The 24938-nt window shown below is 36.3% G+C and overlaps 1 protein-coding gene across 4 annotated transcripts in view; it reads left to right on the forward strand.

The window, feature by feature from the left end:
* The window catches only part of XRCC5 (X-ray repair cross complementing 5), a 53937-nt gene extending 30961 nt beyond the window's left edge, over nt 1-22976 (forward strand). For 2 of the 4 annotated variants that reach the window (XM_074910538.1, XM_074910540.1), the window contains 7 exons: nt 3949-4042; nt 5490-5559; nt 12966-13075; nt 13593-13689; nt 15670-15737; nt 20546-20617; nt 21406-22976. In XM_074910538.1, the coding sequence (XP_074766639.1) occupies nt 3949-4042; nt 5490-5559; nt 12966-13075; nt 13593-13689; nt 15670-15737; nt 20546-20617; nt 21406-21420 (526 nt within the window). In that variant the 3' untranslated portion in view covers nt 21421-22976. The remainder of the gene's footprint in view (nt 1-3948; nt 4043-5489; nt 5560-12965; nt 13076-13592; nt 13690-15669; nt 15738-20545; nt 20618-21405) is intronic. The other 2 variants (XM_074910539.1, XM_074910541.1) reach the window with 2 other exon arrangements.
* The last annotated feature ends 1962 nt before the right edge of the window (nt 22977-24938 follow it).

Consider the following 24938-nt stretch of genomic DNA (forward strand, 5'->3'; position numbering starts at 1 on the left):
TAATGAGTTACACACTGCAAAAATACTGATGGGTGGAGAATATTGTAGTACCACAGTATGTCTGGGGTATTTTGTGAATACTGGTGGTCTTACTATTATGGGGCAAGACACACCAAGAACCAGTCTGTAGCTTCCTCATGTCTATATTTGTTGTCACAGAATCACAGAATCCATCATGTTGGAAGGAACCCCAGGAGGTTTCTTGTTCAAGCTGCTGCTCAAAGCAGGGTCACCTATGAGATCTGAACTGGTAACTCATGGCTTGTCTGACCAGACAGTCTGGTCTTGAAAACAGTCAGGGATGGAGAATGCACATCCTCTCTGGGCAACCTGTTGCATTGCTTACTGTCTCCTGGTCAAATGGTTTGTCCTGCTGGTAGTTATAAAATAGTTCAAATTAGAATTACAGAGGTCTAATTTAGTTTAGAATAAATGCTGTGGAGCTTTAAATTAGCTGTAAAGCTGAGTCTTCCTTCTCAGCGTGCTCAATTTAGGTTGTTCTGTAACTTTCATTTTGAATACCAAATCAAAAGAAAAACAGCTTCGTTATCTGTTGTGAAGTAAATGTGGATGTCTTGGAAAATCAAACTATTATGAACTCTTTCTGGAACATCTATTGTCTGAGCAGTTCTTAAGATAAGATTATTTTTTTTTTTTTGTTAGTGCATATACTGTGTTTGCTTTGTGCTGCATACATAAAGAATAAATGCTTAATTCTTACTGCATTGGTACTGTCACCCCAGCCAAATCAATTTGCTCAAACAAAATCTGCTTCTTCAAGCTTACTTTATTGAATGCCTATAATATAAGTAGTGGGTTCCCTGTGGTGTTGGAGAGTTCTCAGCTCCTCCTCCCCCCCTTTTGTCATTTTTAGTTCAGTCCTTTCAGTGCTAGGAACAATGTCTTTGAGCCATTTTGAGGCTTTAATGCTCAGCTGAGCTGTCATATATCCTTTATCTTGGGTTGGCTAGAGCCTCCTCAGCATGTTATCTTTGGGAAGACATGACACAGGACTTCACATGTTACTGCTCTGGAATAATGGCCACATTTCTGTATACAGACTGGGAAACACCTTGCTTTTGATTTTGTTCATTGCTCTGTGTGCCTGTCTTGGTGTGTCTGTGAGTTCATAATGATTCAATTCTCTTCTCCTTGGTCTGTGCCCTAGTTTCGCTGTGTGTTTCTATACATACATTTATATGTGTATTTTATAAAGTGATAGAACCATTTTTTTAAAAAAAGGCAAAACTTGGGTTCAAGCAAGCTACAGAGAGAATTTAAGCAAAAACCAGTTTCCCAGTACTGGTAGTTGCTTAAAAAATATTGCTCCAAAGGCATCAGTTTGACAAGCCAGAAGGGAAGCTATTTTGTTTAAAAACTGGTTTCCTTTAGAGGGGTGAAGAAAGCACCTATAAAATAATTGATATAGAAATTGGTGTAGGGCTTTAAAATTATTTAAAAAAAAGAATCTGTAAGGGAGGCAAAAGGATACAGACTCAACTATGCAAAGAAGAGTGAATGGTAGTAGGACTAAAAAAAATTGCAAAAACCCCAGTATTGCTGTAGTAATGAATGGGAACATTAACATTCCCATTACCACAACAGAAGTATATGTTTTTGTTCTGTGTTTGGGGAAAAACTGAATGATATTAAATCACTTAATAAAGTGTATCACTGTAACAATGACTAAGGAAAATATTAAACAACAGATAACATTCACCTTATTAGAACTATCAGATCTAGATGATTTGTACTAAATTGTTTTGAAAAAGTTGGCTAGAAGCTCTCCTGACCATTATTTTTGTTTTCTAAAACTGATTTGTGTCTCCTATCATCATATTGACCAGATACATCTCTACTTAATTTTTAAGGTCTAATGGGACTAAAGCAGCATAGATATAGGTGTGATATCTTAATAGAGATTTTAATATTCAGCATTCATTTGTTTCACTTTTGCTAAGGTCTCTGTAGTTTAAGAAGTCCAGGAAAATGGAAAGCATTTTACTACTTCCTTCTTAGGCGGGCTTTGGAGAGGCTGTTACCTCATCCAGCTTTGCAGTATATGATAATGATAATATGATAATTCATGTTGTATTTTATTAAAATTTCTCAAATAGTAGTTGCACATTTCACAGTTTAAAAATACTACTAATCAGTGCATTACCAGTAACAGATTCTAAATGTCAGGTCCTTGGCTGGTATACATGGATATGGATTCATTAGTTTCTGCTGTACTGCACTGGTTAATGACAGCTATAGATTTGGTCCTAGGAGGTTAAATGCAGCAGGATCATTTATGTTCTCCTCCTTCCTCCAATCCCAAAGCATTTTGAATCAATAAAAATAATACAGGAGGAAAAAGATTTGAAGACATTGTAATTGATTGCAAACACCTTTGGAGAAAAATATTCTAAAGGAGAATTTTCATTGTTCTCTGTACCTTTCATCAAACCACGTCAGTATACAAGAATTTTGGTCCAAGTAGAAGTCATGAACTGACTGGTGTTAGAGAAGTATCAGTTTCTCCGTTTTACAGACAGGCATATTGGCTGCCCAAAACAATTAAGGAACTTGTTCAAGGTCAGCCAGAAAGTCAGCAGAGCTGAGAATGGAACAAGGTATCCTATCCTTGTCCTGAGGCATAACCAAAGTTGTCATTTCTCCTCAAACAGTTAGTAAGGTTATGCTGGATGACAGGAGTTGCTGAGGAGAAGGGATTTCAGTTCAGTAGTGACAAAATTAAGTAAAGGACAGAGGAGACTACTGGAACAAAGTGGGATAGACACTGATTGTAAAGTAGGGGAGGAGTATGCTGTAGAAAGTAAAAAGGAAGACTGTATGAGTTCTTTCTAATAATTTATTTTTTCTGTAACATGCAATGCAATTTTTAAAATCAGTTCTAGTGGCACCTAGTCCAGAATCTCTGGCTTTGTCCCTGCATCATCAAGCGGTTTCTTCTTTTTACTGCATTAGGTGAATTTTTAAGAAAAACTTCTTACTTTGTTTGTGGATTCCTTGAACACAAATGCTGCTGTTTAGATCTCAGAGTAGCTTTCAGTCATTCTTAAACTGAAATCAATTCTTCTGTGTCAGTAGCCTGCCACATTAAGTGGCACAGAACAGAGTGTCTGATTTTCTTCTCCTTTTGTGATTACCTGGATTTTCTTCTGTTGCCAAGATAATGCTCTAAAGTTTGTCACGTTAGATGTTACAATCAAGTTACTAGTTTGAATGTACATCTTGGTATATGTTATCTGTGAGGGCAAAGCGAGACAGTATCCTAAAATCACTATTAGCTTTTTAAAAATAACAAATAGTCCTTTGAAGGTTCTTACCTACTTATTTGGGGTTTGTCTAGCCGATGTGGACTGTTCTAGGTGGAAGTTTATAAAACTGTCATGTGCTGATGGAGAATAAGGGTCATTAGACTCAAAAGCCGTGGTGTAAACAGGTTTGTGGTAGCTGTCAAGTCCAAGACAGCAACTAGCAGGTAATTTCTGAAAAGTAAATTAATTTCTTACTTAAATGTTAAGTTTTCATTGCCATTTCATGTTTAGAATGAATCTGGTGAGAATATCAAATGTAAGTCAGTAAATCATATATTCAATATATAGGTTCCAAATAAAGTGACTGAAGATACTCTGTATTCAGAAAGGTGGAGAAAAGGTATAAAAGTAAATTTGCTCCTGAAATAAGCATGAACAATCTCACATCTTCAACAAGTGGTGCCTTTGCTTTATGTGCTAAGATAAGTTTGATCTCTGTTTCTACTGTCTGCTTTGTGCAGCCTATAGAGAAAACTGAGGCATGGTTTAGTGTTAATTTTGGAACAGTTATATAATGAATTTTTGTTCAGTGTATATTTAATTAACTTACTGGCTCCCTAATCAGTAGGCAGGGTAGTTTACTTCAAGTTTTCATATTAATTTTTGTCATTCTCATTTGCAGCAGTGAAGATGGACCCAACCCTAAGAAAGCAAAAATTGAAGAGGAGGAAGGTAGCTTTAGTATCATAAAACTTGCTGAAGGCAATGTCACCTCTGTAAGCATATTTTTACAAATCTGATTATTAAAGGGGAAGATTAATCTAAGTGTATTATAGTGAATGTGCAGAACTCCTGATAAAAGGAGGGTTTCTAGCTGAAACATGACTGAAATACTGTCTACTTGCAGATTTGAGACTCTCTGCTAGAGATGATAAAGACAGCTTTCTCTGCCTTTAGGCACATGTTAGCACAAGTTTCCATCAGTCTCGGATATTTTAGGACAAAATTGTCCCCCAGTGTCTAGAACCCTAAAGGGCAAGCATGAGGCTCTGAAGAAAACAGAACCTCAGGATTGGGGTTCAGTGGTTGAATTTTGTTCTTGCTTTCTTTCATACCATCTGCAACATAAAAGTTGGCTCTGTATATTTTATCAAAGGTATTGCTGTGAATTTTAGAGACTGCTGTCTGCATTGGTTAGGGTTCTAAATCACAAATTTGGCTTCATCCTGCTGCTAGGTCTTAATTAATTCCAGATGTGTACATGGGTAGATGAAGCTTGTATCGTAACTGTCCACCTTCCTTTATTTGATTTTTCATATTACAGGAAAAAGTGGTTTAATATTGAGATAACTTCAGTTGTTTGCAAATGTACTATCCTTTAAGGCTGTTTTTTTAAATGCATGATTGAGATTTTTAAAAATACTTGAAATCTAAAAAGATTTAAATATTCTCTACTCCTAATATAAATTTCTGATATTTACTGAAAACTGTCATTGCCCGATTTAAAAGAAACACAGAGACCAAACAAGATCTACAAATTACTTGAGAGCAAAGCATAAAAATTTCAAATAAACTTAGAGGAATTTTGATTCCTGAAAGGAAATCTTAAGCAATGCATTTTTTTTTCTTAAAGTTATTGTATCCATTTTTCACTGTGTATTTATATTTGACCTGGTTTTAGGTCCTTTGTAAGATTTCTCCATTTTTATGCCCATTTAGAGCTTCAGCTTTAAGATGTCAGACTGGGCCAGAAAGGGTAGATTAATTGAGTTCAAGCTTTTAATTTTGAGCTTCCTATTGGAGTGGCAAACCAATGATTCCATACCCGCGTGCCTGGAAGCTCCCACTCCTCATTAAGCGTCTGTCAAGATTAGTGAGAGGTCTGTGCTACAGAAAGTCTCAAAGCTGAACTAGCCGATAACCTGAATTGCTGTGCTTCTGACCTCTAAACCTCAGAGAACATGGTCAGCTTATAACAGTGCAGCATAGTAAGTGTAAGTTCATGTTGCTCATGTCATAACTAACCTTTGCTAGGAGTACCGCGCATTAACACACAATGTAAGACTTGCATTTTGTGAGTCTGCATACAGAGAAGTGTAGAGCTTCTGTTTTCATATCAACAGAAATTTTTCATATAAACAGAAATTTAGAGATACTTCTTGAGAGGCAACAAGAAAGAGATGGAATTGGCAAAGGATTGTATCATTTTTGAACCTTTTATAGGTTGGCAGTGTTAACCCAGCAGAAGATTTCCGAATTCTGGTGAGGCAGAAAAATGCTGACTTCAAAGACGGTAAATGACTTTTCTCTATCTTAATTATATTAAATAGCATCTTCAGGGTTCAGTAAAATGCAATCCATTTGTCTAAACATAAGTTTCTAGTGCTGGGTGAGATGCTCTGGAGTTTACTGCTTAGTGTCTTGTGCCACTCAGCAAAGAAAGGTGTCACTTGTAAATCCCACAGCAATACTTGACTTTCTCATTTGAAAGTCTCAGATACGTGTGTTTGTGTAAGGTGGCACTAGGTAGCTATGCTGAGGCATCTCAGCAACTCCTCAGGTGTTTCTGACAGAAGATCCTGTAGTACTGACTTGACTGCCATATTCAAACTGAGTATCAGCTTTTCTGGCTTTGTTGGGGTTTTTCTGGCTTGAAGTGGAGGGCTGTTGGCTGCGTGCAGTGTGAGAAACCTGTCTTCTGCAGTTTACTTTGTTCTGTGAAGAAATAATGTGATGCCTGGTATTTAAATCTTTACATGCAAAGGTCATTTCTCACTGCTTGTTGTGAGCAAAAGAAAGCACAGGTGAATTTAGGGTGTAATGAGCAGGTAGATGTGACTCTCAAAGATGAGAGGAGGCTCTGTGTGCTGCATCTGTTCTCAGCCTACGGGAAGACACGGCTTTTGATGCAGAGGCAGGGAAATATAAAGCACAGGTCAGCCACTGTCTTGCATGCCCCAAGTCTGAAATTGCAGTGGAATTATAATTTGTTGTATGGTATTTTCCTATTGGAATAGCTATACAAAGATATATGTAATCCAAAGATATCTTAAAACAAATGCATAAGAGAGATGGGGTCCATTTTTCTTTTAAAGGGTAATTTGCAGATTGTGGCAAGATAAACCTCATGTGCCAAATAGCCACTTATGTAGCATTTCTTTTCAAAGAAAAAGATATGCAGAGGTGCTGAAGTGAGGTGGTAGGTATTTCAGCAAGGCCTTTTGGACAGCGAGGATGTTCAGTAGTATATTGATTTGTGATGCAGTCTGTTGAAACATACATAGGTATTTATCTCCAGAATTTCCAGACGTATAAGCCAGCTAGTCAGCTTTTTACATGGATTTTGCATTAGATCCAGAAGACGTTGTTTATTGAAAAAATATTTGGAATTGTGTTTTCAAATCTCAGATATATTGAGATACAATTAAAAAAAGCATTGTACAAGATATTAGAATACAGGAACTGTGAAACAGACTACTTTGTTACAGTAATTAATTTTATCATGTAGGAAAGCTTTAAGGCAGAAATAAATATAATGATTACCCTTGAAGATGGTTTAACTAAAGAGTACTTAAATATGTCCACTTCGTAGCTGTGCTGGAGATAACTGCAGTACATGTTTGGATGGTTTCTGCAATTTTGAGCAATCTGCTTTTGTTTTATGTGTGATCTGCTCTGTAATTACAAGGTGTAGTTAGACAGAATGTAGTGCAGTCACCCATTTAAAGGAGAGATAGAAACCAAAATAAATAAAAACATGTTCTGCATATTTTTTTTCTGCATAATCCTTTTTCTGCTTTGGAGCATTTTAGGTAGCTTAATACATAAAACATTACAGGCATGTTTTTAATGGCTTGCTGTATTGCATTCTGGTTATGTAAATAGTAAATTCTGCCTTAAAACTATTCAGTGGTTCTAAGGGGGCTTTTTAGTATAATTTTATATGATACTTAATAATGAAAATCTTTTTTTCACTCTGCTAGAACATGTGAAATGTAAAATTACTTTGTAGGAAAGGATAATCTGTGACATTCAAATAGTCTATTGGGGAAAAAATATAGATGTTCTGTGTCAGAATGCACACAGGAGAACTACTAAGTTACATCCTGTTTTGCTGCTTTCTTATATAAAAAGAGCATCTAGTCTTGTCTTCCAAACTGTGAATAGAGTCTACATTCTCATTTTAAAACAAAATAGCAACAGAGTCCCTCCAGAGGGAGGAGAAACACCTTTCAGCTGTTTGATTGGGGGTTGGTTTATTTGGTGGGGTTTTTATCATCAAAAATGAGTACCAATGTATCTCCTGCAGTGGCTTCACTGGGATTTGATGATCAGGGTTTGTGCCATTCATAGGAGAAGCCTAAGTGCAAGTTAGCCTGTCTGATGCTGCGTCCCACAGCAGATCAGAGCAGGAGAAAAGGTGCATTTCCTGTTAGTGAGAGCTGGGTCACTAATATGTAAATATGTATTTTTAGAAAATCTAAGAGTTTCAAATTGTTAAGAGTCTTACAGATAGGATTTCTGAGACTGGCAGCTCAATTTCTGAAACAGTAATCAACTTTGTTTTTAACTGACATCTGTGTAGTTAGTTACAGTAGGGCCCCACTTAGAGTTTATGTGATGAGTTGTGTGTCATGGTGTCAACTTACTGGTTAATGTTGATTCTCATGTAACTAGTCTTGTATCTCCCCTCCAGGTATCTTTACTTTCTTATTTGCATTCATGTCCAGAGAGATGTCATTTTATGCACGTCTTATTTTGAGCAGGTTATAAGTGCAGAGTCATCACAAAGAGCAGTCTTCTGATAACGGCTTCTGACATTTTTGTCAATGAATGCAAATAGATTAGTTTGCCTGAGTAGAATCTAATCATTACTCCCAAGGATGTACAATGAGTTTCTTCATTGTTGTGGCTACAAAGAAGATTCTCAAATTCAGTGAGTGCTTGCCATCTTTTTAATGACAAAGGAGTAGCTGCTTGACTATATAGTTTATCCTGTTGGACTATTTACAGGTTTCTATCCATGTCAACATTTCTGGAGAGGATGTATCTGATACGGTGTGTTGTATTTTCATATGCTTCTGTAGAAGATAGGATGTCTTAGTGGGGAGTAAAAATAGATACTGATACATGCATAGTTTTTTTTTTGTTTTGTATATTTTCTGTGAGTGTATAGGTGAGATTTCATTGCATCTTACAGAACTCCTGTCTGAGAACATGACATCTGAAGTCCTGTAGTTGAAAGAGCTTTTTTTTATTTTACTGATTGTCAGTGAAGAGAGAAATCTGCAATGGCAACTGTAGAGCTTATGGTCATAAGAAACAATGTTCAGAGATAAATTGTACCAAACTCTCATTTTTATATTTATAGCAAGTTTGTTAATATTTTTATTTATAGGCATTTCTAGAAAAATAAGAGTAATTGCATGTGTAGACTTCACCAAATAGTCTGTTGTGCCTGAGGTGTCACGCTTTCACCACGTCTTGTAGATAGCTTCTTAGGCTGTTTTTGCACTGGATGCTTTGTGTGCTTAAAAGAATTGTGTCATAAGTAGTTGTGCATAAGAGATTTGCAGTGGGGATTTATTACACACTTGCAACAAGGATGATATTTTATTGCAAGATTTTATGTAGAAATGTGTGTAGTTAACTACCTTCCTAGACCTAAGATCATTTTTTTTTTAAGTAGTATTTACAGTTTTTGTTGGCATTATGTCTTTGTAGTTCGTCTGCATTTCTATCTTACTGGATGTTTTTGTGTATTTCAGAGACTATTCATGCTCTACTGCTAGGTAGGCCAAATGCAATGACTGGTTTGACGAAGATGGTTCAGTCATTAGGAAAGTATTTGCAAACCAAATACTTGAGTATATAAAATCACTTTGAAGTTTTCTGTACATCTGCTTCACAGAGAAGATGAAGTCAGATTTGTCTTTGAAGGGTGTAGTGATCTGATGAGACACAAAACTTTTGAGTTGCAACAAACAGAATTTAAATTAGATGTTATGGGGGAAAAAAATAATAAAAATTACAATGATGGTAGTCCAACACAGAAAGAAGGGCCCAGAGGACTTGGAGACTCCATCTTTGCAGCTACTCAGAACTCAGGTCTGTGAAGCACTGAGCCACCTTATCCCCAGCAGCCCTTGTTTGAGTGGGGATTTGGGCCATATATCCTTCAGATATCCAGCCTAAATAATTATGATCCATAGCCACAGGCCATTTAGACAGACCATTTCAAAATTGATCAGCATCTCATAGGACACTGGAGTAGTTCAACAGCTCATGATCTTAAAATTCATATTTCTTGGCTTAAAGATGAAGGAAGTCCTTAAAATTAGGACAGTTTTCATTTTAGAATCTCTTATTTTCAGTTACAAAAATATACTTAGAGAGCAGTAGTTTAATTATCAGGTGGTTTAACTGATTTGTCAGCGACTCTGACTTTAAGAACTGTCCATGAATATAAATCATTACCACCACCAGTGGATAAATCAAAAAATTGACAGCAACAGGAGTCTTTTGTCTACAGAAGGAACTCCTTTTTTTAACCTGACTGGGGCGGGGGGGATAAAAATCCCTAAGGAATTGAACTTGGACTATAATACAGTTTTATCTATTCTGTAGTTTGGTTGGCATAGTAATCAAGACTAAGGACTGAACTGAACAAACATGAAAACATAACTACTCTTTTGTACTGTAACTATTCAGAGATAAGTGATTATAATTGTTTGTGGCATATTTCACAAGAAATAACAGCACTGGTGAATGTATCTTAGAGTAGGGAATGTATCTGAACCCCAGTGAAGAAGAGATTAAATTCTGCTGGAACTAAAAAATCTTCTAGTCAATTTTTTTTTTTTCCCTGAAGTTCTCCAACCTTTAATCACTGTATTTGTTATCTAACCAATCAGGTACAGTAGAAGGAGGAGGCAGATTAAAATTTCTTGTGATGTTCTGCAGAATGTGGTGGTTATTAGGAGTACTGGAATTCCAGTTTATGCAAAATGTAGAAGTTTGTTAGTTCACTTCCTTAAATGTGTGTGCGGGATGAGGAAAGTTGGGAGAGGAGAAGAAAATGTTATTACACAACAGTGGCATGAATAGGCTGTCAGTTTGTAGCTCTAGGACCCGCTCTTCAAAAGCCCAATGCCTGAGATTTGTCTGGGACATATCAGAGTTAATGTTAATATGCACAGTTTAGTTAAATAGACATCTTTATGTAGAACATGCCTTTCCCCAAAACCAAGGACATCTGTTTTTTTGCAGCACCCAAAACCAAAGATTCACACTAATGGAAGGGCAGATGACAGGCAGCAGGAAACGAAAGAAGTTCTCAGCCCTAAAAGTGTAAAGGAACAAAGTCTACTTTGGAGAACTTCCAGTTAAAATCCTTATCTACTGGGTCTGGTATTGGCTTTGCCCCCCTGAAGTAATTTGGTAGTCTAATCAGAATACAGGAATTTTATCTATTTTAGATTCATCAGTCATTGGCCTGTCATTTAAGGGAGAGCAAATGGACAGACCCAACTTTAGCAAGCTATTTCAAAATGTTAAAAGAATCTGACTTAAAATATTGTTGCCGTGTAACCTGTTTCCTGCCTATATTATGTCTTTCAGTGCCTAGTAAAACATCGTAGGGTTTTTTTGGTTCCTTACAACAGATTTCAAAAGGAGGCAGTTCACAGCTATAGCAGAAAAGAAGTCTTTTCTTCTGATGCCTGCCAGTGCAATCAAATGGAAAGGGATTTTAAAAAAATTAAATGCAAAAGAAGTAGAAGAGTGTCTGATAATTTCAAACAGTATGCTGGAATCATTCTGACAATAAAGACTTTTATTGCACCCTCGTAGTGCCTGGGGTTTTAATTTAACACATCAATGAAAAGGCAGCATTTAAAAAAAACCACCACCACCACTGAAAACACCAGCAGGACTTGCTTTTATTAGTGCAATTCGTAAGAAATTAGAACATTTAATGAGAAAATCGTTAACCATGAAAAAAATGGACTGACTTAACTTGGGGAGCTGAAGTAGTGAGACTTCAATTTGGTTTGTCAGCTACTGGTAAAATAAATAAAAAGAGTGAGCTGATCACCTCTGGAGCAGTAGGCACTAGCACAGTTTCTTGTGTGATAGCTGCTGTTGGACAGAACCATTATCCGCCTCCTTTTCTAGTAACTCTGTTGAGTCAAAAGCTAGTGGGAGACTATCAAACATGTCTTGTTTTGCTCTTTTCAGAGATGCTGTCCTTCAGATTCAGTTCAAGTAGGCATTTTATAGAACATAAATATAACCACTAGTGCCGTATATGCTTACAGTGAGCAGAGTGGAATACAAGATCTAAATTATGTCTGGTTCTCAGTGTGTTTGCTTATCTCTGTCTCTTCCATCACTCCGGCAGATGATTTTCTATGTTGATGTTTCCATGGCTGCAATACTTGGTGACATCTGTGCCCATAACATCAGAATGTAAGAAGGGCTATAGGTCAGGCCAAAGGTTCTGCTAATCCAGTAACCTGTCTTTAACAGTACAAGAACAGGACAGGCAGGTGCTGTGACTCGTCCAGAATGCTTTTCTGCATTCTCTTCCTCGATGGCAACATCATCTTTAACCTCCCTTGAACAGAGTTCCTCTTTTAAGAATTCTAAGAATTTGTTCAAGCATTTTGTTTTTAAGCTATTAAAACTTTTAGTGTCCCACAGCAGCCTGTGGTAAAGAGGTTAACTGGTTTTGTTTGAAGAGGTACTTTGGGTTGGGTTTTTTTTTTTAGTTTATTCTTAACCCAACTCTTTGCTCTTGTTTTGACAGAGGCAGTGGACTATCTCTCCCTATTCATCCTTTTCGGTGCTTCCGAGTTTATTGGTCACTGTTGTATTGTCCTCACCCTTGTCTTTTCATAGGCTGAGGTGTCTGTCAGAGGGTAAAATTGGGCAGTTCCTCACCTGTAATTAAACATGAAGAAAGTACTAAAATCCAGCAGAATTTAGTTGGGCTTGCAGAGCTCTTGGTAACATTTTCACTTGTCACGTTTGCAGTGTTTTACAGCCACCAACCTTTTAGGAACTCAACAGTGAGGATGAAACTGGTGTTCCCCTTGTTGGTACAAGTCTCTGCTTCTCTCTGTCAGGCATGCACGGTTTATAATACTTATCTCTGTGGTCATAAGCAGCATTGCCCCGATGAAAAATCATCAAACTACCTGTACAGAAACAAGTTATACCCTAATGTCAATAACAAGAAGGTAGTCTTTTGACTGCAATCATTCTACAGATGTTGTTTTGACATTATTACTTCTTCATTGTAAATTTAACACTTATTGAAATATGCATGTATTTCAAAGGATGTTTAGGGGATATGCTTGTGTTATAGAACATGGCCTCCCTCAGCTTTAGGATCCCAGATGTTCTGGTTTTACTTTCGATCAAACAAGCTAGGCCAGTGGTTTTTTTCTTGGCTTCCAGGGAGAGACTTTTGCCTTTGACCATTCTTGGGTTTCTTCCTGTATATCTAGCTTTTCCAGAGAGGCTGAAATAATTGTCAGTATCTTAGATAGGTTATCAACTTGAGTAGCTTGAGGTGGTATGGGTATGATTAACTCTTTAGATACCTGGGGAATAGAAAAAGAGAGATGTAAAGAAAAGGGGGGATTTTTTGCCTTGAAAGTGTGTGTTCTTTATTTATTTCTCCTTGTTTTTCAGTGAGTCAGCAGTTGATAAACTGTATTAATCAGTTCCTGGAAAATAAAGGTTCACAGTACTACATGAAAGGCATCAATTGTATCAGAGTTTTCAGAGAGGAGGCCATTAAGGTAATGTTAATATGTGAAAACTCTCTCAAATTAAAGACATGATGGGCCTGTTTGCTCAATTGGAAACTTAATAATTTATCGCTGCAGCAAAAATAATTTATTTGTAGATTAACATCTGTTAATGCTGTTTGAAAGTTTAGAAATATATTTGCATTTTATATTTCTTTATTCTTGCTGTAATGGGGACTAGCTGCTTTGGTATTATTTGCTGTTGTTTGTTTTCTTTTACACATAAAAACCAGAAGGCCTATGACCTGATGATTGTAGAAGAAAAATAAGCGATCCTACAAATTTCTTCTTCAATAAAGGCATTTACAAGAAAGTCTTTCTACCTTTCTGAAAGATAGTTTTTGTGGCTCACCTTACCTTAGAACTCTCGGGTTTAGTAGAGATAAAACCCAAAATCTGTAGTGACTTTTGTGTTCACCATGTTAGGTGACTTCATGAAGAATTAAGTTTGCAGTGGTTTTTAATATTTTAAATATTTCTTGCTTATCACTGTTGCTAATTTTTGCAGATGTCCAAGGTGCAGTGCTTTAATGATTTTCTGCAGGTCCTGAAATCAAAGGTGGACGATAAAGCCTTAGCTGATTTCTGGGAAATCATGATACAAGGTATGATGGCATTTAAAAGGAAAAAAAAAAAGTATTTCTAGTTGTATTATCCATTAAGTAAGAGAAAACCTTGTTAGAAATGGGATGCTTAAACTAACCCCAGAGCAGCATTTTGATAACGGTTCATTCCTGCAGCCTGTTTAAAAAAAAAATCTAAAATCTTTCATGTTGCAACTTTCTTTTTTGCACTAATAGTTTCATATCAGCAATATTCATAATGCCTTGCCAAGTCTTGTTGAAATGGTAAATTGTGGAAGAAGAGAGACAAATTAAATGTTACAGTATAAGGAGAAGAAGATACAATTTCAGCTGAATTTGAAAATAAATGGAAAAAACTCATGCAGCAGAGATATAAAAAGATTCTTCCAAATTAAGCTTCAAAAAAGGCATAGATAGCATTGAAATATGTCACTGATCATTTTGTATTTAAGCAACCTGAAAGACAGAATATGTGGTAATATGACACCTACCTGTGATTAAACTGGGAGATACAAGGCAGCGCAATTCTAAAACACATTCAGAGACTACGCAAGTGATAAATAAAGGAACATTTTCACAAATACGAAACACGATGGACTAAAAAAATCTTTTACGTCATACTCTTGTTTCTAATTAGAACCAGTGCTAAGAAAATCTGTTAAATGCCCAGCTGTATCTCTTAAGGGGGCATGCTATAAAACACAATTATATGCTTTTCTATAGCACCTTTCAAAGTGACAAACTCCAGACATTCTGTAATGTCTACTTCATCCAGTGTTTTCAAAATACAAGATGGGAATTTGTTCAGCAACCCAAAACAACAGCACCAAACAACACAGAAAGAATATTATATTCAGTAGTATTGTAGGGGACCTTCTCTGAAGAAGTTTGAAAAAACAAACCAACAAACTCTGAAAGTAGGAAACCTGGGTCTTCCGAAGCCATGATAGAGTAACTTTTAATTGGTACAAACCAGAGTTTTCAACAAGTGTATTTTTGAGGGGAAAAAAAAAAATTGCAGAGATGATATTTTCATACAAAGCAGATTATCTTCTTGTAAGAAGATGATAAAGGCATGGTGCTTGATGCATAACCTAGCTGCACTCACTAGGTAGCTGAAATTGCTTTTTGCTTGCTGCTATCAAAAGTTGAAGTCCTGTTTTCCCTGCTTTTTGCCACATGACCCATCCCCTCTTTTCTACCAGATGTGGCATGCATTGGGCCTCGTTATCAGTGATTGCAATCGCCAAAAGAGGATGAATGTGAATTAATGCATTGGTGACTCAGGATCAAGGCGGATCTGTTTGACAAGTTCACTTGTCTCATGAAACCCTGCCATGTCATTCCATGGGCACATTAAGGTGGCATTACACTTGTGCTGAGCTGAAACCTTAATGAATTCTTTGCTCTCATACCCACAGCTGCTTTATTCAGACACAAGCATTCATTTAGCCAAGTGATGAGCTAGACTAGAAAACTATTGGGGTAAAAAATAATTGAGATTTGGGGGGGGCTGGGGTGTTACTGTACAGGATGAGTGTTGGCATAACCATGGAGCAAAGTGAGGACCAGCACTTTGGTAGTTAGACTGTAGGTAATCATAGCATAAATGTTTGTATGTTAAGAGTTAATTTTTCTAAGGACCTAAGAGCATGCTGTGAATGACTAAAAGTGTAATTTCTGATGGATTTTCAGCATTTCATCTGTGATCTACGATTTCAGTGTCTCATTAGTTTGATTGTCATAATATTAGCAGTTTCCTAAATGGATACTTCCACAAGCTTATGAATATGCTCATTAATTTATTTTTATATCATAGTTTATATCGTAGTTGACTCATTTATGCAAGTCACATTTTCCTTTGAGCAATATTTTTTTTATTTTTGCTGGTGGTGATGACACATTCAGAAGTTAGAATTTGGAAGACTTTTTTCATTTCTAATATTAAGTGCATTTTTGGGAAGTCTTCTAATGATATTTTTATACCTCTTATTTTTTTAGACAGAATTTCTTTGATCACTAAAGATGAAGCAAAGGAAAGTTTGGTGACTAGTGAAGAAGCTGAAAAGGTATCATTTTTTTAATGAGCATCCATTTGTACAGAGCCCTTGCTGTGGAACAGAAGATTCTTTCCTATGTGGGTAAATCTTTAGGTGAATGAAATAGGATCCATGTGAAGGAATAAGAGTGTCCTTCTGCCACACAATTGAAATCGCCCCAATTCAAAGCAAAAATAATTCCTTAACATGTACCATAGCATTTTGCTTTAATTGGTCTTTACAAAGTAACATGTATTGACATAATTATCTGAAATTACCCTCCACAAAGAACAGGAACTTCAGGAACTCAACATAGTGGAACAGCAGTAGACTATTTGTATATTGCAAGATCACTGTTTGAACGTCATAGAAAGAACTGTGATCTCACTGTTAGCGCATGAGTTCAAAAATCACAATACTTTTTTGTTTAAAGGCTTTGTGAATCCTAGCAACGTGAATTTGTTATGACTGGCTTTCACCATATATGCAACGATATCAGTATTTTCTACTTTGGGCAGCTCTTCTGGATTGATGGACATTGTAGGTGATGCTGGTATTATTAATGATGATCATATCAGATCCTTTTGGAAACAAATGTTTTGGAGTATTTGCAGGTATTATTTCTACAGAAATATAACATTCAGTTAACTGCAGTGATGAATGAAGGATGTCACAATTACAAAGGAGTGAATTCTAACAGGCAGAATGGTGCCTTCTGTTTGAAAGAAAGCAGAATTCTGAAAGAGTTGCTGTCAAATATTGTCTTTGTGTGGAGAGGGTAAGATAGACATTCTTGTGTCAGGCTGCTAGCCATTATTTTAAATAGCTTAGAAGAAAGAAGGTCCTTGTATTCCAGACCCCTAAAGGTAAACCTGTGGCTAAAATCCGTAAGTACTTTGCAGAGAAGCAGCTTTTCTAAAAAATGCCACGTTGGTTTTCACAACTTCCAGGCCTTACATTAGCAATAACCAGAAAGGGGTTATAGAAGTAGGTTCTCCATGAGTGAATTAATGAGCAGGTAAAAGGTTGTGTTTTAATAACTGCTTTTTTTATCTGTAACAATTTACCTCAAGGTGAAGAAGGCACAGAAATGTCATGAAAATGAAAAGCTAATGGAGTCCAGAAAGCTAAGCAAATGTGCAGAGTACAAATGACAGAATATGATGTTTTTTCTAGACGTGAAAGACCTACTGGCTGTTTCTCATCACACATAATTGTATGGAGCAGCTTTTTTCTCCAGTGGTGGTTTTAAAGAGTATAAATTTTTGTTATATATTCTGAATGTCATGAATTTTCTTGGAAACTTCCTAAGACGATATTTTTCTTGAGAACTTCACTTTCTATTCTAAAACTACCATTGATGCTCAAAATGCACTAATGCTGTGTGAAATAGCCACTGTTTCTTAAGGAAATATCTACTAGCCATGAAGACCTTACAGCATACTGTTGACTTAACTGTGAGCTTGTGGTGGCTAAAAAATACTGTGCCTGCATAGGAATGCCACACAAATTACAAAGTACCAAGGACTAGATTTACAGCTGCCAGGCTAAGCTGGAGTAAAGCATTTGTAGACTGACTTCAAAATTACTTTTCTCTTTAATGTTGTCCTGCAGTCATCCAGATGTTGCAGTACAGGACGTTGTTTTGTGATTGATGGAAGGTCCTACAACAGCCATAACTTCCCTTTAAAACAGGGGAATAAGAGTGTTTGCATGAAATCACCTCTGCAACGCAGTTCTCATAACATGGCAGTTACCTTTAACTTTCAGAATAAATGGGTTGCATCTCTTTGCTAACTAGGCAGTTGGCAATCCCACTTATTTATTAGATAACCACCTCATCACACACTCACCAGATCCAAAACCAGAACCCTGATTTGCCATTGTCTGTCAAGGGTTCATGACTTTTTACTTAAGAAACTGGAAGACTGCGTATTCTTGGGGTAAGATCTGCGGAGATAGAAAATTTTATCTTGAGGTTATAGGCCTGATCTAAAATGCAGTCCTCCTTGGTCCAGTTTTATCCTGCCACAGGTTTTCTGTGTGATACAAAGCCAGCATTTTCCTAGGTCTATAGTAGATTGCAAAAATGGTTCATTTGTTTCCTATACTGAAGGTGATAGCCTTGTTAAAGCGTTATATCTTTTAAAATATTGCACAATAGAGCAAGATGCGAGTTTTCTTCGCCTCTGTAATAGGTCATGTGCAAGCATGTAGGTCAAGAAACTAGCTCTCAGCGTTGGTCCTATGTGACACAAAAGCCTTTTCTCTTATGTGCAGATTGCTAGCTGATTGTGGTTTCAGGACTGTTTCGGATATAAGATTTCAGGTTTACAGGGTTACTCTTTGAAGGAGAAAGACTTATGAGGCTGCTTATTAGAGAGGTAACACATAAAGATGTTATTTTTCTTTTTGGTTGAGCTACATTAGCCATGCATATTTTCCTGTCACTGGGAAGAATGGTTTTAGGTAGTTGGTTTTTTTTTTTACTGTAATAGTGGAAATACTCTTTTTAGAGCATGAGGATGATAGGTTAAAAGAGCAGAAATGTCAAGTGATTTTTCTGGTTGCTTTGGGGAAGATAATGGTTTTCAGCACAACTATTATATGTAATTTGCTTTTGCATAAATGTAAAACAGGTTTTGGAAAAAGAAACCCCCCAACTTTGGATGTTCAGCATTTGATGGAAACTTCAGGTTTCAATTTATTGCAAATCTTCATCATACATTTCTTTAGCTTTTAGCTTTCTTTACCTAATTTAGTGTGGGAAAGCTAATTTTGAAATCTTTGAAAATGTGCTACTTTCAGAAATACCATTTGACTCTTAATTAACTGTGTAAAATGAAATTTGATCTGGCACAAAAAGCTTCTCAGAGCTGACAATGTCATTAGCTTTCAGTTTCATAGTGTGTGCTTTATATTACTACTAGATTGAGAACTTTTCCAGCAAAAAGGATACACAGACATACGGCATTTTAAAATTCTAATTCCTTCTGGCCCTGTCACCTTCTCTTTTTTTTTTGGCAGCTACAAAATCTATAATGATAATTTGAATTCAGCATGTTAAAATGTGAGTGTTGTCTGTGGGGTAAGCTTTCTACAACCCTCTTGGATGTTGCTGTTCAGGTGGTAGGAAAGGTCTGACCTTTGGGTAGTGAGACAACTAGGCAGAGGTTGTCTACTTCCTCTGTTAACCAAAATAAATGTATTTGTTTTTCATCCTAGTGGATGTGATATCTGGTACTTTCCCACAAATGGGATGCAGCAGGTAACTTCTCAGTGTTTTTTACCCCTTGTCTAAAGCTGACACTACTGCTCTAGAGAAGGATCAGAACATTTTATTTACGTAAAAGAATATTTAAGCTTTTTACAGTATAATCATATTGTCTCAGAGATTGGTGGTGCTCTTAGGGATCCCATGGCCTATTACACAACCTCTGTGGCTCTTAAAGTTGAAGTCCTCAGATAAACAATAGCTTGCTTTCAGAAGCCAGCTGTTTATACAAAAGAATTGCATAAACTCTAAGCAGATATTTAGAGCCTGTTTAATGTGGTTATTTTCTAACTAGCTGTTCTCATTCATCATCTAGAGTTAAGAGTGAAGTTTTTTCGGAATTAAGGATGATGGAATTCAAAGTCATGAAATGTAACTTTTCTTCCTCCTCAGCTTTTGCAGCCATTTTTTTATCTGGGGAAGGATTTTTCCTGTATACTTTTTCTGGTGCATTTAATAAGAAAATGTATGACTTTATAGTAAGGATATTGCTAAATAGGCTGTAACTAAAAGTTGTAGACAACTGGATACTTTTTAAGTAAGAGTCAAGGATTTGTATTCTATCATTCTAGCTAAGGTTGGTGTTTTCACGGTTACGCTAAGAGAAAAGTAATTTAGAGGTGGTTGTACTCCAGATATTATCTGTGTGTTTGATTTCAGTTATTATAGTATCTGAGCAACTTACCTTTATCTTCTGTTTATGAATGTGATGCTTTACATGAAGGGCATATGGTGAGTTGTATCAGCAGCTACAGCAGTAGAATTTTACATAATAAATTTTCTATTTTTAAAGACTGGCATTCTAACTGTCTTGTGTGTTTAAGGGTTTTTTTAAAAAATGATGTCTTTGTTCATTTGTTAAATGTTAATTGAATTAAAAGGGAAACTTCTAAGTTTCATTCTAAGAGCTAGAATGTCATACTTAAGAAATCTATTAAACAAGCCATTGGTCAGCTTACATATGTATTCATGTGGGCAGTGGTGGGGCTATTCACTGTCATTTAGCATTTTGTAGCTACACACAATATTACTTTTTAAATTATGTTTTTTAAGAACATAAACATGGCCATACTGTAATGGTCAAAACTTCTGTTTAGCCCATAATCCCAAGTTTGACAGTGGACAATTTACAGATAGGTAGGAAAAAGTCTACTGTCCCAGGCTCCAGCCACTGATGTCTCAAGTACTTTGCTTGAGATTGTTTCTGTGGACTTAGTAGACTTCAGAGGATTTCTATTCTATGAACTTTGCCCATCTCCTCATGAGACTAGGAACTAATATTTGCAGCATCCTTATTACAGGATGTTCTACAGCTTAACCATATGTTGTCTGAAGAACCATATCCTTTTGTCTGTTTTTCAACACACTTCACCATACCATCCTTTAAAAGGAAGTGGTATGAAATTTCCTGTACTTTTAAGATTATTTTGAAAGGTGAAAACCAGAACAAACTTCTTTCATAATTTTCAGTTGCAGGTGGATTTGTTTTGATATACAAGAGACATTTTGTTAATTTAACATTAAGGGTCTGAGTTTTGTTGGTATCATACATTTGTATTTTTAGTTCTTGGCTCCAAAAGAAAAGAAAAATGAAACTCTGCCTCACACAGATGAAGGTGGTGATGTTGATGATTTGGTGAGTACCATAAAGACATAATGTGGCTTTAGAATTAAACTGTAAATTAAAGGTGCAGTGAGACAGAGCAAGAGCTTCTTAAAGCAGTAGATTTAAAGTGCATGGCTTAGAAAACCAAGGATTTGAGTCAGAAAAGAGCCACATGGAATGACTTAATAACATAACCAGGTGTGTAATTTCATGATGCCAAATACTATGCTGTGTAGTAACATGGGTGTTTACACAGGTTAAACATGTACTCTAGTGTGTTTCAAAAGAGCCGGTGAGGCTGCTCATTTGGTAGCAGATTGTTATAATTTACTATAATAGCATTTAACAAAGCTTATAGATCTAGAACAGCTATTTATGTGGGTTGAAAACTGAAAATAATTTTTTAAAAGATGTTTTAATTTTCTCAATTAACCTTTTCTATATAGACTCAATCAAGGATTTCAGGAGGTTTTTTTAATAAATATTTTAGCCATTTTTTACAGTCTGAGTCATTACAAATCTGTCTCCAACGCTTAAGCTGGTAGTGTAGACAGTTTTAAAGAATCTTCAATAGCAGGCAGATTTCTACTTTTGGACTATACTTTTTAAATCTATAAATTGCACATGTGATTATGTGAAGATGATATTTTTATGTTTGTTTTTGTACTTTATAGCAGCCTAGTATTAAGTGCTGTGCACTCCATTTACGTTATATGACAAGGATTTCTGAATTTCTTTGTTTTCTAAGCACTAAACACACATAAGAAATGACTTGAATTCAATGCTGCTTCTTCCAAATCTCTTTCTTCTGTTTGCAGTTGGACATGATGTGACTGGTCAATGTATGATGACTATACAAGCAAGTTTTGGAAGAGTTCTCCCTTTGAGATGGGGCATGGGATGATGATGAGAAGACAGTATATCCATCTTTATTTTCTTGAATGGGAGCAGGAGTCCCAGAGACGTTTCCAGTTGGTATAAATGTCAACTGACTTTTCAAAGCTAGAACAGAAGATTGAAATAATCTGAAGTATTTGTGAAGTGATGGTACCTTTAAGGCATATATCTTTTTTTTCTTTTTTAGCACACTGAATCTAGCTTATCTTTGGTATTACTTTCAGCTAAACAGTACTAAATTTAATGAGAAACTGTGCTGGTGACTGAAATTCTTGTTACGTTGCCTGGAAAGAAAGACAGAAATGTCACATTGAGGTTACCAGGTAACTCTGTAGCATTATTGTTACAGAAGGGAAAAAGTCTCTAATTTCATGCTTTCATCCTACTAAAAAAAAACAAAGAAAAAAACCCCGCAAAGGCTTATGGAAAAAAATTCTAGTCCAGGGAATCACAAAGTAATAGTTTAAAATACACAAAAGAATCTGAAGCACATCCTAAAGCTAAATGTGCTGGTTTTGCCACACTGTACCCAAATGAGTAATTATGGTCACCTCTCTACTACAGGTTATCTATCCTGTCAGCTCAACAGAGCTCAACACTCTGTCCCTTTCTGTTATACTTTTCCAGTTTCATATGCTGGGATTTCTGATTTTTTTTTTTTTTTTTTTTTTTTTTTTTAGACTTTCAACTAGTACAGTTAATGTTGGATACTCCTGGTGCTAAAAGGATGAGTGAATCACTTATCCCCATTTCATACACTGCAGATAACTGCTAATACAAAGCAGAAGAATCCATGAAAGCTGTACACTGACACCTGTGATAGAATACTGACATACTGATTCTATCAGACACACCGATAGAATACTGATAATAGTTAACATTGATAACCAGAATGGAGTACTGTCTGCACAGAGCAATCCAAAGTAGTCAAATACTGCTTGGAAAGAAATACTCAAATTTGATTACAGATCTAGAGAGACACTAATGACACCTTCACAGATGCTTGTTTGTTGCAGCCAGATTCATTCCTTCAAAAGCTGTTCTTTCATTATTGAAATTGTATAAACATACTGTGCAAAATGGTATTGAGACCATAAAAAAAAAAAATCATGAGCTGCAGTTAAATTTGTTTTGAGTTATATGTGCTTTATACTGAACAACAGCTCCTGTGTGGGAAACAGCAACTGCTTTTCGCACCTACCTACACAACGACCTGCTCTCTCCTCTCTTACATCCTATCCTGGCTGAGTTCATGCAGACTGTCAAGGGGTTTCTCAAATGCAGCTGGCAGGGTGTATGTGATCTTTCCAGAACTTTAGAGCATTTATGTCTCCAGAAGATATTTTTCTGAACTGTAAATAAGAAATACTTGGTTAGTCCATTATTTTGAATGTCTTTAAAGGCCAATTTATAGATTATCATATTGTCTGGGTTGTTGGGGGTTTTTTTACCTTTTATTAATTTGTTTGATTAATAAAATATTTTAAAATTTGCTTTTGTCTTCTTCAGAACCATGTTTGCTAAAATAAGATTATTAATTACCTGTTCAATACCTAAGAGAAACTATCAAAAGCCCCTTCTCTGGGCATACAATGCAAACACTGAATATCAAAATCCCTTTACAGAAGCCAAGTCTAATTACTTGTTCTATACTTTTTAAACTCTAAACTTCACAACACCCCAATAAAATAATTTTTACCATTTTGCAGAGATGATGACCAGATAGGATATGGAATTACCTTGCAAATAAAAATAAGGATTAGGGCTTTCTGTTTCTTTTGAACCAGTTGACTGTACTTTTAAATTGCATTGCTTCTGTCAAGCAATAAACATTTAGTTCATGCAATATTATTTCATAGATCATCTTGTTACCTGTACAGCACGTTTAGTCTTAGTGTGGCAACTGAGTTGTTAGTACTGAAGAGGAGAATGGGAATTCTTAGAGGGCAAGCAGAGTGTCTTTCATTCTGCCCAGCCTTATGGGTATCAGTCATCAGAAGCTTGTGATACGTCTTACTGAGAGTTTATCGGACAGCAACATGATTTTACACTTGTTCTTTGGCAAAGGGCCAGCTTTCAGTTTCTTATTAAATGACTGGAAGAGATCTTTCACTTAGTCTAAGCTCATATTTTCAGTTATAAAGTCTGACGTAATTACTCACTAATTACACTGAGGATACTCATTCTGAATTGCAATACTGGCCAGCCTTCAGAAGCAATAGAACAGTTAGTCATCCCCTTCAAAAGCAGGAAACGCCATGCAAATTTGTTTTCTTGCAAGAGGCAGAACATCCATTGTCCTGTACTACACAGCCAGAAAGATTATCGGAAAATAGAAAAGATAATGGCTGTGATTTTCTTATATGTTACTGATTTGTTTTCTTTTTTCCTTGGGAAGGAATGCCTCTCTGGAAAGCTCTTTGGGTGCTAATATGAGACAGTAACCTTGGTTAGCCTTGTTTGCCAAGAGATCAAAGCTTATGATTGTTGTCTGTGTCCTGTTAATCTACTGTTCTGATATCTCTTGAACATACTGGGCAGTATCAATCAGCTTTGATGGAGGGGCAGTGATTTCAGCATTATGAAATTACGAAGCATTTATGAAAATTGATGCTGGGAAAAGATGAAAGAGAAAGGAATGAAGAGTTTAGCCTTTTTTCCTTCTTTGACTGGCCTGGCAGCTGAGAATACCAGCTAGCAGGCTAGTCATCATGTCACATCAGCAATATCATGTGTTGCCTAGTCTGCAGGTCCTCTTCCTTTTTCTCTTCCTCAATTAAAAGAAGAATGTGGACTAGAAAAGATATTCTGCAGTGTGGACTTTGGGAGGTGGAAAGTATCTGGAGGTATTGTATCAGGAAGTGTAATTAATATGGGAGGAAGCTGGGGCAATAGCACAAAATTGTGAATACTCCATAGAAAGGACAAAATACTGTATTTGGGAGCTGTAGAGGAAGCATGAGGCTCTTCCAGTAACATTGTACCAGGAATATATAAATAACCATGCTAAATTGTTCTGCTAATGAAGTTGGTTGCTCTGTCACTGAGTAGTGGGGTCTGCTGACTGTTACGCAGTTCTCAAGTCTTGTCTCATTCATTTTTATACTTGGAAACCTGATTTGTGCTCTTGGACAGTTGTGAAAATGTCACAGAAGTAGTGGAAGATAACTTCCAAACTTACATAGTTGAAGACTTATGATTTGTGTGATATTAGATTGGATTGAAATGAATCGTCAGGTCAATAGTATAGTGTCAGCATGTTTGGAGAGTTCTGGAAGCAAGGCCCCATCTCTGTCCTTACGACATGGCATAAAAGTATGACACATACCATCAAAACACTTCTAATCTGAGGAGATACATTCTGCTGCACTGCAGTCTCTTAGTTGCCAGGTTAGATTTTCTTCTTGCTAACTTTCCTGATATTTTGGTTTTGGCAGAATTGTGTGTCTGGTGT

This window comes from Athene noctua, chromosome 7 (genome assembly GCF_965140245.1).
Source record: "Athene noctua chromosome 7, bAthNoc1.hap1.1, whole genome shotgun sequence".
NCBI lineage: Eukaryota > Metazoa > Chordata > Aves > Strigiformes > Strigidae > Athene > Athene noctua.